We start from the raw sequence: 16,468 nt of genomic DNA on the forward strand, positions 1-16,468 counted from the left end.
CTCCTGACCTCAAAACAGGTGATCCACCCATCTGGCCTCCCAAAGTGCTGGGATTACAGGTGTGAGCCACTGAGCCTGGCCTGTAGATTTTTTTCTTGTAACATCTTTGTCTGGTTTTGGTAACAGAGTAATGCTTGTCCCATAGAGTGAGTTAAGATGTATACCCCCATCTTTAACTTTCAGGAATACTTTGTGTAGACTTGGTATTATTTTTCTTAAATATTTGGTAGAATTCATTAGTGAAGCCATCTGTACTTGGAGTTTGAGCCCCAGTGCTAGGCAAAAATTTATTAGATATGACAACAAAATCATGTTAAAAAAAAGACAAAATGATAAATTGAATTTTGTTAAAATTAAGAAAAGAACTTCTGTTCTTTGACAGCCAGTATTAGTAGAATGAAAGACAAACCACAGATTGAATGAATATATTTGCAAATAATGTATCTGATAAAAGAACTGTATTCAGAATAGAGAACTCTCAAAATGCAATAATGAAAACAGAGAACGCAATAAAAATGGGCAAAATGTTTGAACAGATATTTCACCAAAAAAAGATACATGGATGGCAAGTAGGCATAGAAAAAGGTGTTCAATATTACTAGCCATTAGCCAAATGTAAATTATTACCATAATAGAATACTATTACACATTTGTTAGAATATCTAAAATTAAAAAATTTCTTTAAAAATTAAACATATATATCCCACATAATCCAGCCATTCTACCCCAAGGATTTGCCCAAGTTAAATGAAAGCATAAAATCATACAGAGACTTGTACATGAATATTCAAAGTAGCTTTACTATAATAGTCAAAATTGGAAATAATGTAAATATTGACCAACAGGTGAATGTATAAACATAGCCATACAATGAAATACTACTCAACAATTAAAACCAGTGAACTCTTGATGCATGAAACAACATGGATTAATCTAAAAATAATTATGCACAGTGAAAGAAGCCATACCAAAAAAGAATACATACTGCTTGAGCCCGTTATTTAAATTAAATGAAATACAAACTAAACTATAGTGACAGCAAGCAGACATATCATTGACTAGGACTGGGTGGGCAAAGAGGGGCATGAGGTAAAGATTCCAAAGGAGCAAAAGGAAACTTTTTAAGGTGATGAATATGTTCATTATTATAATTAGAGTGATGGCTTCATGTGTATATAAATTTAAAAAATTATTATACACTGAAATATGTCAATTATCTTCAATAAAGCTGATAAAATATTAAATACATCAGGAATACTATAAAGAAAATAAAAAGCCTAACCATTTGTAGTGGTTAATTTCAGGTGTCAACTTTACTGGATTGAGGATTAATTCTGAATGTGTCTGTGAGGGTGTTTCCAGAGGAGATTAACATGTGAGTCAGTGAACTGAGAGAAGACCCACCCTCAATGTGGGCAGGCATCATCCAGTCAGTTGGGGGCCTAGAGATGAGACAAAACAGGTGGAAAAAGAGGTGATTGGTGATTATCTCTGTCTGTTTCTCTCCCTCCCTCTCTCCTTCCCCCCACACTCCTTTCCTAGAGCAGGATACTTCTTCTCCTTCTGCCTTTGGACACAAGATTCCAAGTTTTTCAGCTTTTGGACTCAGCAACTTGCACCAGAGGTTTCCCAGAGCTCTGGTGCCTGGCTGGGTAGCTGTACTGTCAGTTTCTCTGGTTCTGAGGCTCCTGAACATGGATCAAGCCACTCCTGGATTCTCTTCACCTTAGTGATACTGTGAGCCAATTTCCCTTAATAAACCCCCTTCCATATATTCTACTGGTTCTGTTCCTCTTAGAGAACACTGATTAATACACGATGAATGGGGAGAAGATAATTGCCACATATAGACGCTACAAAAAGTTAGGATGTAGTAAATATGCAGAGCCCCTAAAAATCAATAAGAAAAATGTTAACAACTCAATACAGAAGTGGGTAAAAGTAATGGAGAGAAATGTCACATAAGTGGCTCTCAAACATATGAAATTTTATACAAATTTTTTCAGCATGTAAATTAAAAACACTTTTCAAATTGATTAAATGGGAAAAGTAGACAAGGAAGTATAGGTGAGAATGTGGAATAGTAGGAAATAATTATTAGCAATTACTGGTGTGTATCTAAATTAAATCAACTAGTTTTAAAAATAGTTTGCTATTACCTAGGAACATTAAGCATGCTCAAACTCTACACACTCTCAATTTCACTATTAGATATGCATCTAAATATATTGTTGAGGGTGTATGCTTATAAGCAAGAATCCTTATGGAAACATTGTTCAAAAAAATATTCTAGAAACAGTCTAAATATCCATTAGCAGTCTAATAGACACATAATTTATAGTATAGTCATACGATTGTATATTCGTGATATTATAGACATGTAAAAATGAATGAACTACAGTACCACACTCAACATGATTATACCTCAAAAGCAATGCTGAGTGAAAGAAGCAAATTACCTAATTCTTACAGATTCTTATAAATTTCAAAAACAGGCAAAACTGAAGAGTATATTTTTTAGAGCTACATGCTTAGGTAGCAAAACAACCACAATGCCAAAAACAACCCAAAATATAAATCCACAGCAACTATAAAGTAAAAGGATGATTAATTAAATCAGGGTATTATTTATCTTTGTATGGGAACAATGAATCAGGGAGAGTCACAAACGGTGCATCTGAGGGATAGTAATGTTCTATTTCTGGCCTGGATATGAGTAAAAGGATTTTGTTTTTTATTAAATGTGTGCATTTATATTTATCTATATACTCCTTTTTTTGAGATACTCTCCACTTCACAATTTAAGAATATTTACTACAAAGAATGGGAAAAAGATAGGAGCTAGGGGATAGGGACTAAATACAAGGCTAATGCAATTACTCACACTAAAGAAATCTGAAGACCTGGAGCTATACGTTGTCTGGAAGTGGGATTGGGGACAGCATGAATCACTATTTTGGGTTAAATGAGTTAATATCAGTGTTCTGCATGGTATGTGACCCAAAGTAAGACTAAATAGTTGTGAGTTTTCCTCCTTCAACTCTTTTCTCACTGACTCCTCATACTGTAAATGTATAGGGAATACATACAAGATAAACTTTCAGTACTAATTCAAGAAGTCCAGTACTATTCTATAAGTACTCTTAAATGATATCTGACCAACCATGTGTTGGGACTGTTGATCTAAAGCAGTTGAAACTTTGGATGCAAGAAAATAGTGCAGTGGTTCTCAAACTTAAGTGTGCAGAAGAATCACACTTAAATATATAAGGATTAAACACACACATACACAGGAACGCACTTTGTTAAAAGGCAGATTTTTAATTGATACATAATAATTATACATGTTTATGGGGTACACATGATACTTTGATGCATGCTTACGATGTATAATGATCAATTCAGGGTAATTGGGATAATCATCACCTCAAACATTTATCATTTCTTTGTGTTGAAAACATTCCAAATCTTCTTTTCTAGCTATTTTGAAATATATATTACATTATTAATAACTATAATAAAAAGGCAGATTATTTTGGTCCACATGAAATATTTTGATTTAATAGGCTTAGTTAGAGTCTAGAAATATGCATTTTTACAACAAGCACTGTCTAATGGTAATAAAGCAGATGGTTTAAACTAGACTTTTGGAAACATTGGTTTTACTGGTGATGGTTTTGGAATGAGACAGATCTGGATTGAAATGAAGTCTACATAGTTCTTGATTTCCTAGGTATAAAAATTTGGGCAAGTTATATTACTTGTCTCTAACTGATGTTCATCTTGTGAAATGGAAATATAACACTCTTTTAAATATATTACTTCATATAATTCACAGAACAGTCAATCGTGTGAATTATATGAAGTAATATAATTAAAGGGTTTTAGTGCAGAGCCTGGTAGATAGAGGAGCTTTCATACATTTTAGTTAGAATTACAGTTGTTGGTGCTGTTGGTTGTGATTTTGTAGCCCAAAGGTCAGCTGGGGCCATTCAGCTGCATAACTCTACAAAAAGTTAATTCAAATCCCAATCACATGGATTTTGTATCCAAAACCTTCCTCATTTTATACACACCTGTGATAGGTTTATATGTTAATATATAGGTCATATAGTTTCGGAGACACTCTGGTTTTCTGATTTCCTGTCTGTGAAAAGTTTTTGGCCTTTGCTGGATAATATCTTATGGCTCTTCATTTCTCTATCATAATTTTAAGTCAAAGGCAAAAATACCCTTTATGCTTTATCATATCCTTCAGAGTAACCACAAAGATGGGCTGTTGCTTGTAGCAAAACTTGAAGATTTTGGGGCTACTTTAAATGATACTTAGGAAACAACTCAGAATCACGTTAGATCTTTTATCTACAATAGCTACCCCTGTCTCTTGCAATTTTCTAATTTTTCCCTTTCTATGTCTCTTCTTTACTCCCTTCTTTCTAGATTACTCTAAATTTGGAATTCTCCTTTAATTAAACAGAGCAATTCAGCTCTCTCTAGCTACTCTTACATTTGCATGGTTACTGATTTTTTTTAAATGCCTTTTATTTAGCAAGAGTTATTTTTTCTGAGAGAATAATTGTGGTTATAAGTAGTATATAATAAAATGTTAAAAAATAAAAACATAAAAATCACTTTAATGTTCTACAATGGTTCTACCACATCCCACAGATAGTATTTAAATATTCAGTTCAACTTATAAGTCAGAAAAATTAAAAAATTATATTTAAATTCATTCTCTTTAGACTCTGAATAATTATTTAACATAATATTTTAAAAAGAAAGTTAAACTTGCATTTCCTTCTTTATCCTTTCTGTGTTTCCAAATAATCATGAGTTATAGGGATAAGAACTTCTAACACATCTGTGTGAAGTTCATTGAAACACTGGGTTAGGACTCTAGAGACTAGGTTTCAGTCCTGGTTTGTTCTCAGACAATTTAACAAATCCACTTCACCAAACTCCCTGTTTTCACTGTTTTCAAAATGCAGTGGAGAGTATTCATTTTCTATTGCTGTTGTAACAAATTACTATAAAGTTTGTGGCTTGAAACAACACAAAATTATTGTATAGTTCAGTACGTTAGAAGCTTAACACAGGTCTCGCTGGGTTAAAATCAAGGTGTGAGAAGGGTTGTTTTCCTTTCTGGAGACTACAAAATTGATTTCCTTGCTCTTTCTAGCTCCTAGAGGCTGCCCATATTCCATAGCTCTTGGCCCCCTTCCTCCATCTTCAAAGCCAGCAATGGTATTGAGTCCTTTTCACATCTCATCACTCTGACCTCCTCTTCTGCCTCTCTCTTCCACTTTTAAGGATCCTTTGATTACAGTAGGCCCACAGGTATAGTCCAGGGATAATCACCCTATTTTCGCATCAACTAATTAGAAAAATCTTAATTTCTCTTTTTCATTCAAGGTGCCGTATTCACAAACTGTAGGAATTAGGACATGGACATCTTTGGGAGTGATATTATTCTGCCTACCACATCAGGTAACAGAATATTTCTGGTATATTTAATAAAAAATGTCTATGACTTTATAATAAACTTAAGCACATATTTTTGGAGGGGGAAGGGGTACTCCAAACAGCTCTACTGATAAAAAATATTTGACTTTACTAATATTGCTAAACAAATCCTCTATAGTGGACATTGTTTTTTGTGTTTTTTCTTTATGTTTTTTTTTTTTTCCCTAAGTGTTCAACTTCTATTCCATCTTCTTTGGTAATGGAAAATTTGAGCTCTAGCACTGATGAGTTTCATGGGACTGCTAATCATTTGTCTTGCTCTGGGTAAGAAGTAGAAATGTAACCCAAGACAGGCCAATTGAATTGTATCCCTAGAAAGTGAATTGTAGGAAAAGGAACAAAACTGAATAGCCTTTGTTTTTGTTTTCATTCCATTGGCTACATCAGGGGAAATCGTCAGGTAGTAACTGCTATTTCAACTCTTTGGAGCTACCTGGTTCCTGAGTGTGCCAAGCCTGATTGTTTAGTTTTCCATTCCTTCCTACATGCAGCTAAATATTCTTCCAATAAATTTGTTTTGCTTATATTAGTTGGAGTCCATTTCTAGTGTGCAATCAAATTAATAAAAATAATATTCCTCTTTCTTTCTTGACTTTTATGACTGCATTTTCTTGTTCTTTTTCAACTTGTCTGACCACTACAGGCTCCTACTACACCAGATTCCTTTTCTTCTCTCTTCTATAGCTATTTATTCTTAGCTGCCTTTTTTTCTCTACATTTTCTATTTCATTCATAGTTATGGCTCTGACTCTCATCTTTATACTAAATTCACAACTCATGTATCTTTTAATTTTTTTATTTCAATAGGTTTGCAGGGAGCAGGTGGTGTTTGGTTACATGAATAAGTTCTTTAGTGGTGATTTCTGAGATTTTGGTGCATTCATCACCTGAGCAGTGTACACTGTACCCAGTGTGTAGTCTTTTATCCCTCACTCTCTCCCACCCTTTCCCCTTGCTCCCCAAAGTCCAATGTATCATTCTTATGCATTTGTGTTCTCATGGCTTAGCTCCCACTTATGAATGAGAACATATGATGTTTGGTTTTCTACTCCTGAGTTACTTCACTTAGAATAATGGTCTCCAATTTCATCCAGATTGTTGCTATATATATATATGTGTATGTATATATATATATATTTACACATATATATATGTGTATATATATATAACATGTAATACTATTCATTCATTAAAAGGTATGAAACTGGCATGTGCAGCAATCTGGGTAAAACTGGAGACTATTATTCTAAGACTATATATATTATTCTAAATAAATAAATATATAAATATAAATATATATATATATATATATATAAACATTTTCTTTATCCACTTCTTGATTGATGGGCATCTGGGCTGATTCCATATTTTTGCAATTACAAATGGCTGCTATAAACACGCATTTAAAAGTATCCTTTTCATATAATGACTTCTTTTACTCTGGGTAAATACCTAGCAGTGGGACTGCTGGATCAAACAGAAGGTCTACTTTTAGTTCTCTACACTGTTTTCCATAGTGGTTGTCCATTTACATTCCTGCTAATAGTGTTAAAGTGTTCCCTTTTCACCATATCCATGCCAACATCTATATTTTTTTTATTGTTTGATTATGGCCATTCTTGCAGAAGTAAGGTAGTATTGCATTGTGGTTTTGATTTGCATTTCCCTGATAATTAGTGATGTTGAGTATTTTTCTACATGCTTGTCGGCCATTTGTGTATATTCTTTTGAGAAATGTTTATTCGTGTCCTTAGCCCTCTCTTTGATGGGGTTGTTTTTTTCTTGCTGATTTATTTGAGTGCTTTATAGATTCTGGTTATTAGTCCTTTGTTGGATGTATAGATTGTGAAGACTTTTTCCCACACTGTGGGTTGTCTGTTAACTATGCTGATTATTTCTTTTGCTGAGCCAACTGAATTATACAACCCCTTTAAAAAAAATCATTTTTCTAACCTTATTATTACAACTTACATAGAACATTACAAATGCTTAGACTTTCTGTTTTGTCCTAAATATCCCTTTTTCTTGAAGAAACCAGTCATTTTATTTTAGGACAAAAATTTACCAAACAAGATTCTTTCTTGTATAAAATTAGTTTCCTTTTTTCCTTTTCTACTAAAATTACCTCTTCATTAACTTTAGCCTTTTTTACATTTCTTATTTTTTGGTTCCTTTTACCTTGTTTTATATATAACCCTTAAATAAGCTTTCAATTAGACAAATATATTTACCTTTTAATAAGAATATTAAAAATTTTTTGCTATAAACTTTTAATTAAAAATCACCCACTTAATATTTATTAATTAGATCCTAAATTATATAACATGTTTGTTTACAAGCATTTATGCCATTACATTTACCTGATTTATTTAACAATTTACTCATATTATTTACAAAAATTGTGATATTCATTATTTCCCTGTTAACTATTTCTATAGCTGTGAATTTTAGGTGTTTACTTAAGTAAGAAACTTAAGGTTAAATATAAAGTTATTTTTATCAATAACTCAGGATTTAGCTGTTTTCATTAAACCAAGAATATTCCATGTCTTACTTGTCAAAAATTATCCAAGCAAAAATCATTTTGTCTTGAGCTGGGTTTTATAGTTTTATAGCCCTTATGGCTGATCTTATAGAATTCTGCAGGAGTAAACACAAAACCACTTGATCAAAAATGCCAACAATTTTTCAGACATCTCTAATATTATTTTACCAATAATTTTAAAGCCAGAATTTTTATTAAAGAATTTACTTAAGTCACATTAACTTGAAAAAGCACTTGACTAGTCATTTCTTTTGATTATCCGATTTAAGTGATTTTATTTTTTAGCCAATTAGAGCTCTTTCATATATTTTTGATGCTGAAACATTGTGACACAGCACATAAATACATAGACATATTTGGATATGCCAATAGAAATGCATCCTGTAGATTCATAAGATCTTTTTTCTTTTTTTTTTTTTAATCTTAGAATTTTAAGTTCTTGATAACCTGTTTCACTACCCTAGGCAGTTGTAAGCTAAATAGCCTTAAATTTGTATGTTAAAGGAAACAACTCTAAGGTGAAAATCAGCAAAGTTTACAACTCAGGGTACTGGTGTGCTAGAGGGAAATTAAAACATTGAACTTCTATAAGCATAAAATTATAGAAATTATAAAGGCCTTTTAAATATGCACACACACACACACACACACACACACACACACACACACAGATCCTATAGCTTTTACTTCAGAACTTTAGCCATGAGATACATACAAATTCCCTGACTTGCAAAAAAAATAAAAAATAGAACCTGTTAGATCCAAGCAGTGGTTTTTATCTCAGTAGAAAAGTAACAGCAGATTTAAAGTAGGCAGAAGAGAAAATAGAAAAAAAGAGAACTTAGGAATTCTATCGTTTGCAGGTCTACCTTAGGGCTCTTTTTCCTTCATGTAAATGTGCATGAAGACCATATTACTTCCATTTTACACAAATAGAAGTGCCATAAAACCTAGAGTGGTTGAAGGCGGGGTTATTCCCCTTGTTTTCTCCTCATTCTTAGATTATTTGTTTCCTGTCCTTTTTTTTTTTAAAGGAGGAATTGAGCTGTGGCCTAGGGATTTTGTGGAGTGAAACAAAGTGTTTGCTGCTTGTGGGCAGGACTCCACAATATGTCACCATTCATTGCCACCATGTCATGTGTCTCAGTTTTTCTCTCCAGAGATCTAAGCCCCTCCAGGTGGGCTCAAAGTGTGGAGTGACCAGCATCTATATGTGCTTGCTGGACTAGCCTTTTTAAAACTAATTTTGTTGGGGGTTCCCTGTAGGGCTGCTGCACCCTAGACATTCCCATGAGGCCCCTGGCCACCCAGGGGTGCCTTTCAGTTGGGAGGAGCAAATGTCCTTTCTGGAGCTGAAGAAATGAAGTCTCTCATTTACCTACGAAAACAACAGTTCAGTTCCTCACTCAAATGTGAACCAACAAGCCAAATTGAGATTAATCTGGGAATAAAAGCAATAGAAATGACCCTTTAGAATGCAAGGATTAAATTAGGATCTGAATCAAAATTAGGATCCTTAAAAATCTTCCCAGGAGGAAAAAAAAAGAAACTCAATAAATTAAGGACCCTCAACCAAAGGGAGGTGCAGGACTCAGGAGGGCTCACCAGATCCACCAGTGGAGAAGCTTAAAGTCAGGGAGGCTTCAGTGGGCCCCCATTGATATATCAGCACTGAGTTTGGGCAATTCCTTTGGGGCCCTGAGTCTTCTCTGAGGCCCAACATGTTTGGGTGCCAAACTATTGCTGATGAAAAGAGTAAAATTGTAAAATATTTTGAAGAAATTTATTCTGAGCCAAATTTGAGTGACCATGCCCCTTGACACAGCCCTCAAGAGGTCCTGAGAATATGTGCCCCACAACTCATATATTGATCTAACTTTATATTTCTCTGCTGTTCATCATCCCGGTAGAGAAGTCCCGCTACCAACTCGAACTCAGTATGACCCACATTACACATCTCTCACTAATTTAAAAACCAGTTTTTTTCTCTTTATTCCTGATTTCATTATCCACTCACTCAGGATAGAAGATTGATTGAGAGCTCTAAGTCTTTATTTTCACTATATTGGGCATCTGTTATTTTTGTCTACTCCATATGACAGTTTCTTCTAGCAAATTATACTTCTCTCGTTTCATGTCAACCATGGCCTCCTCTCCTCATAAGAATGTGAATGTGACCCATGCAGAACCAATATTTATAATATACAGGTTGGATTCCTAATCCAAAAATCCAAAATGCTCCAAAAGCCAAACTTTTTGAGCACTGGTATGATGCCACGAGTGGAAAATCCCATACCTGACCTCACATGACAAGTTGAAGTTGAAATGCAGTAAAAATTTTGTTCCATGTACAAAATAATTTAAAATATTGTTTAAAATTACCTTCAGACTGTGTATAAGGAGTACATGAAATGTAAATGAATTTTGTGTTTGGACTTGGATCCCATCCTCAAGATGTCTCATTATGCATATGCAAATAATCCAGAATCCAAAATCTGAAAACATTTTTGGTCCTAAGCTTTTTGGATAAGGGATATTCTACCTAACTTTATAATATATGGATGTTGGGAAAGAGAAGGCATTACTATTTAGATTGTTAAGCCAATTTGACAGAATACAGTCAAATATATGAACAGAATAAGGATAAATATATAGAGATATATAGCCTTGGATCTATCTAATTCTAAAACCATAACCAACCTAAATTTCCTGGTTCTGTGACCTAGTAAGTTCTGCTTATTTTTTCTTATGCTAGTTTGAATTGGGCCTCTATCATTTGTATTTGCTAGAGAGTCTGAACACTTACCAAATTCTATAGATCTTAACATTCAAGTATCTGACATGCATCCTTTCTATTTTCTTCCACTGCTGATATACTATTGAATGACTTCCTCTCATTCTTTTATTACAATAGTCATCTTGCTGCCAATCTATTGTTTCTCCAACATATCCATCACATTACTATTAAAGTTACCTTCTTAATAAAATGTGGGATTATATTACTTCTCTCTTTATCTTCAAGTTCTCTATTGTATAATAAAGCCTATATTTCCTAAGTGGCATTTAAAATTTCCCCAAATACATACAGTCTTATCTGAACCTACTATTTATTCATTTATTCACTCATTCAGCAAATATTTATTGAGTACCTACTATATGCGATGCATGATTCTGGATATAGTAGACATAGTGATGACGAAATCAAAATTCCTTCACATATAGCTTATATTCCAGCGGAAAAGTTGCAACTCTTACTACATTCTTCCACAACATCTGGTCTAGTATGACCTGGGGATAATTTACATGCAAGCCTCTGCTCAAGCTGTTCTTGATGTTCTTCCCCACCTGTTAAACATCAAAATTCAATGTTAAATTATCTATGATTTAATGGCATTTACCTTTATGTTTCCTAATTGTTTACATTTATGCTATAATACAAATTTATCTCATTTTACACAATTACTGATTTATATATTCATCTTGCCATACATAAAAGCTTCTTGAGGACAGACAACTGATTTTGTTCATTTTTATCCCTTTCATAATACTTTGCATATAGTACAAACTCATTATTATTCTATTTCTTGTAATCGAATTTGTTGAATGATTGTTGTTGAAACATAAACGTGAGAAAATAGAATGTTATTGAGGAGTGGGGGGACAGAGTTATAGTTACTGAGTGCCTATCATATAACAAAAGTTATCCTAGGTGTTTTTCATAGACTATATGATTTAATACATATTACTTCACACTACAGGAAACTAAGTTAAGGTAAAGGAAATAATTTCTAGAAAGATTCCCTCTAGAATAGAGGGAATATCAAAAGTCTTTAATTTGGTATATATGTGGTTTACTGCACACTATTTATTGAATTTTTTGTATGTGGGGCAAAATATTACATCTATAATACAAAACCAAATATGATTGGAGATAACATTATTGTGATATTGTTGCATGCTGACACAAATCCTCATATCATGTAGTCCAAATCCTTGCTTCCCGATCTTTATTTGAATTAATTGAAACCCAGAAAACAATATAATAAATTTCCCTAGGAAGTAAACTCACTCTCTTCAAGTCAATGGGATTTCAAATGGAGAGAAAGCAATTTACAACATCCAGAAGTTTCTGTTCAACATTATAGACAAACGGTCAGACTTTGGAGCCCAATTGACTGGGTTCAAATACTGCTTCCACCAAGTAACAGCTCTGTAACCTAGGATAAATCACTTTTCTGTGCCTTAATTTGTTCCTAACTAAAATTACAGTAAAACCACATGTCTCATAGGGTTCTTATGAGAAGCAAATGAGTTCTATTTGTATAAAAGTTAGAATACAGTATACATTATTAATTTAACAGAATTGGCCATAATATGAAGTTTACTAAGAATCTTCTACTTATCGCTCCATTTTTTGTCAGTAATGAAAATTTTTTTAAAGTCTGAGAAATTTCAAGTCAACAGGTATTCATAAAACACCTACGATGCCTGGTGCCTTGGGAACAGAATAAATTGGGAAATTACAGTCTTTTTATTTTGAATTTGGAATAGATGGAAAACACAGGGCAAGGTGCAATGGAACATGCAACAACAAAAATGCTAGAGTGCCACATAATTTACCTAGGTAAAGCTAACAGCAAAATCAAGTACTCTAAGATTTATATTAATAAAACCGCAACTAACAATTGGGAATGTATTTATTTTCAGATCTACAGAGAAGTTGCTAAATACAATGCCATACATCAGCAAAAGTTCTGCAGAAATAGTAAAACTTTCCTTTATCTCTACTTGGGAAGTCTGAAACCATCATAGGGCTTGTGATTGGAGCCTGCTAATCCCGAGGACAACGTGGTGGGCTCAGCAAATACCTCAATGTCCGAGGGAACAAGAGGCTCGAACCACGACCCTGCCTAAGACCAGGATTTTCCCGCGGCCTATGCCTGGCAGATGCAGACTTAAGAGGCCACCCTTGCGCGCGATGTCCAACCCAACGGTGCTGCTCCTCTCTGACCTGGAACTGTGGGGAGAAGGCAGCCTTTGAGTGAGGAGCCGCCGCGTGGCGGGACAGAAGGAAAACCACACGAGCCGCTGCATAGTCTCCCGCGACTCTACTCCAAGGCACTGGAACGCCAGGATGAGGAAGGACTCTGCGTTCTGCAAAGCTAGCGGTTCCCACTCCACCTCCCACTATGTCAGGGATGGGCACCCGAGCGCCGGCCCGGGCGACAGCAGCAGAGGAGGCAGCCTGCGCCACCTCAGACCCAGACCCCAGGCTCTGCCAGCTGAGGTCCACCGCCCGCCCCCGGGGTCCCGAGCCTACGTCACTTCCGGTGCGCGCGCCCGCCCGCTAAGATACAGCGGGGCCAGAGCCTGACCCGGGCTCGCGGCTGCCCGGGGGCGCGCAGAGAGGGCGGGCCGCGCGAAGGGGGAGTGTCTGCCCGCCGCCGCCACTGCTGCCGCCGCCACAGCCGCCGCCGCCGCCGCCGCCGCCGCTGCCGCCGAGGAGTTCGTTTGAGCCCCTTTCTCAGACCCGGCCCGGTCTTCCCGCCCGGACTCGGCGCCAGCGCCAGGCGCACTCACCGCTCCGACGGGTACAGAAGCGGGAGTTGCCTCAGACTGTGGAGTGGCGGGCACAGCCCCAGCCCCCTCTTCCCCTCCCTGACCCCTTCTTGCCGTCGACCCAGACATGGGGAACGCGGCGACCGCCAAGAAAGGCAGCGAGGTGGAGAGCGGTAAGTCGAAGGCCGGGTCTGGGTATCTGCTGGGCGGGCCGGCGCGGGGCACCGAGCGCCCCTCCGGGTCGCAGACCCTGAGGCCGCGGGCACTGGCCAGGCCTAGCAGCGGCCCACGGGAGCCATTCTTGGGGGTCGAGGGGACCAACTGCCTTCCTCCTCCTCCCCGACCTCCAGCTCCGCGTTGAGGGTTGAGCGCGAAGGGCCGGATGGGGGGAGCTTGGGAAGAGCGTTTCCTGGGATTCCCTTTCTCACTCTACCGAGGAGGACTTGCACGCATTCTGGAACACTTCCCCAAATATGGTCCGAGGAAAGAAGTCCCTAGTGCCATCCCACCCCTGCTTTCCCCCCGCGCCGACTCTTTTGGAGCTACAGGTAGTGCTGTGGGTAAGGTTGGCTCTTCTCCCTCCATCACTTGGGTCCAACCCAACCTTATCGCAACTCGGGGTCTGCTAGTCTGGCTCTATGCAAGTGAGGCTAATCCTTAGTGGACAACCCTGTTTTAGATCTCCTTCATCTCTTCAGATTAGGAATGGAAAACATAATGAGACCAAACAGCAACTTTATCCATTAGAGAAAAAAGCCAGACAGGTTTGCGTTTTCTCTAGACATTCAAGGATCTGCTACAATCCCTTTAAAACTTAAAGGTCATTTGGAGTTGAAGTGCTTCCAGAACACGGTTAATTTCTTTTGAGAGCTGAAGGTGCGAGTACTCCACACTTTACATCAAACAGTAGAAAATCATGAAAATGGAATTTCTGAATGGCTATATGGTGTCTGTGTGTGTGTCTGTGTGTGTATGTATGTATACACATGCATATATATGTATATATGTGTCGATCAGAATGGTTGTGCAAGAAGAATTGGTTTGCCTTTGTAAAGTTCATATATTTTTATAATTCAGAATGGCCAAATAACAAGTGGTATTTGTTACGTCACCAGGAGTAAATGGCATCTTAGCACTTAAAGTGGGCCTGGTGATTTTAGTTTGTATAAATCTTTCTTGTAATGTTTTTATGGTTGTAACATAAGAATTAGGCTTTATAATTTAGCATGAAGAAAATAGCTTTTTTTCTGTATTAATAAAGTAGAATTCATTTAGAAGGATTTAGCTATTCTTTTTGTTTAACATAAATAGTGAGATCAGATAATATGGTTTATGTTTCATCAATAAGGTTTTAGTTTTAATTTTCAGGAGCTCCAGAAAAGTTTGATGAACTATTATATAAACTATTTAAGAACACAGTATGCCGTATGGAGATTTTAAAAAGCCAACGTAGAGGTAGAATTTATGTTTGTTTGTTTGTTTGTTTTTTGAGACGGAGTTTCGCTCTTGTCACCCTGACTGGAGTGCAATGGCGCAATTTCAGCTCACTGCAACCTCCGCTTCCCAGTTCAAGCGATTCACCTGCCTCAGCCTCCCGAGTAGCTGCGATTACAGGCGCCCGCCGCCATCCTCGACTGATTTTTGTATTTTCAGTAGAGACGGGGTTTCACCACGTTGGCCAGGCTGGTCTGGAACTCCTGACCTTAGGTGATCCACCCACCTCGAGCTCCCAAAGTTCTAGAATTACAGGCTTGAGCCACCGTGCCCAGCCTATGTTATCTTTTTAAAATTGCACAAATGTGGTAACCACCGGTACAGAAAGGGTAAAGAATGCAAAAAGTGTAAAGAATTATTTGTACCTGATCGTGTTGTCATTTTTCGTGTTAATTTAAAACTCTATTAACTTAAAATGTGTTAATTGTGTTACAAAAGAGTGTGCTTGGAGATTAGTCATATTAGTAGTTTTCATTAGCAAGTCTTGACCTGTATAATGTTTATATTTTTGATAATGATAGTAGACTCTTCTGCGACCTATATATTTTTTATTAAGTTACCAAAACACGTCTCCCTAAAGAATTGTTTTGGTAACTTAATACCCTTAGACAGTATTAATTTGCAACTCATAGTTGTGAGATAACCTCAGATATTTACTGAAAATGAAATGGAACTTTAAATGTGTATTTGAACATATTTAAATTATTTCTATGAATAAATTCTTTACTATGTTTTAAATGCTAATGACAGTCTAGTTCTTAAGTATGTTAGTCAGCTTTTTGTGTGACTGTATTTATGGAAACTGAAGGTTATTATAATAGTTTAAAATACTGTTGTGAAGTGCCAAAAGAAAATAGCAAGTTATGTGTTATGGGGAAAATTATTTGAAATGTCATGTCTTGATTAATGTTTGTAACTTCATTTGGAGCAATGTTATCAATATATGTTGCTGTTCTACTGTAGTGAGCATAGAAATTGTATTGCTACATTTTAAAACTTAATGAAAGAACTCTTATCATTACATACCTAACTGTTCTGTGTATTTTTTTAAAGAATTATTCTTGAAAATGTTTTTCAAAACTTAGAAATACGTGACATGAGAGGTCAGCCTGTACAATCATTCCCTTTCAAAGATCCTGACCTCTGCAGAAGCTGGAGTTGAGATCATATTGTTAGTAATAATAGAGTAAGGAATAGAGTCTGATGCCTGGACTCCATTCAGCATCCTTAAATAATCAATTAATACATTTATTTTCAAAATATTCACTAAATGTTTTACATTCAATTAGGGACTATAAATAAAAGCTAAAAATGTTACTGTCTAATGGGAAAGAAAATATGTATATA

The 16,468-nt window shown here is 36.2% G+C and overlaps 1 protein-coding gene across 2 annotated transcripts in view; it reads left to right on the forward strand.

The window, feature by feature from the left end:
- The first annotated feature begins 13,414 nt into the window (after positions 1–13,414).
- Positions 13,415–16,468, forward strand: part of PRKACB (protein kinase cAMP-activated catalytic subunit beta) — a 148,214-nt gene continuing 145,160 nt past the window's right edge. The window contains exon 1 of one of the 2 annotated variants that reach the window (XM_017499807.1): positions 13,415–13,800. In XM_017499807.1, the coding sequence (XP_017355296.1) occupies positions 13,755–13,800 (46 nt within the window). In that variant the 5' untranslated portion in view covers positions 13,415–13,754. The remainder of the gene's footprint in view (positions 13,801–16,468) is intronic. The other variant, XM_037728277.1, reaches the window with a different exon arrangement.

This window comes from Cebus imitator, unplaced genomic scaffold, assembly GCF_001604975.1.
Source record: "Cebus imitator isolate Cc_AM_T3 unplaced genomic scaffold, Cebus_imitator-1.0 Scaffold261, whole genome shotgun sequence".
Taxonomy (NCBI): Eukaryota; Metazoa; Chordata; class Mammalia; order Primates; family Cebidae; genus Cebus; species Cebus imitator.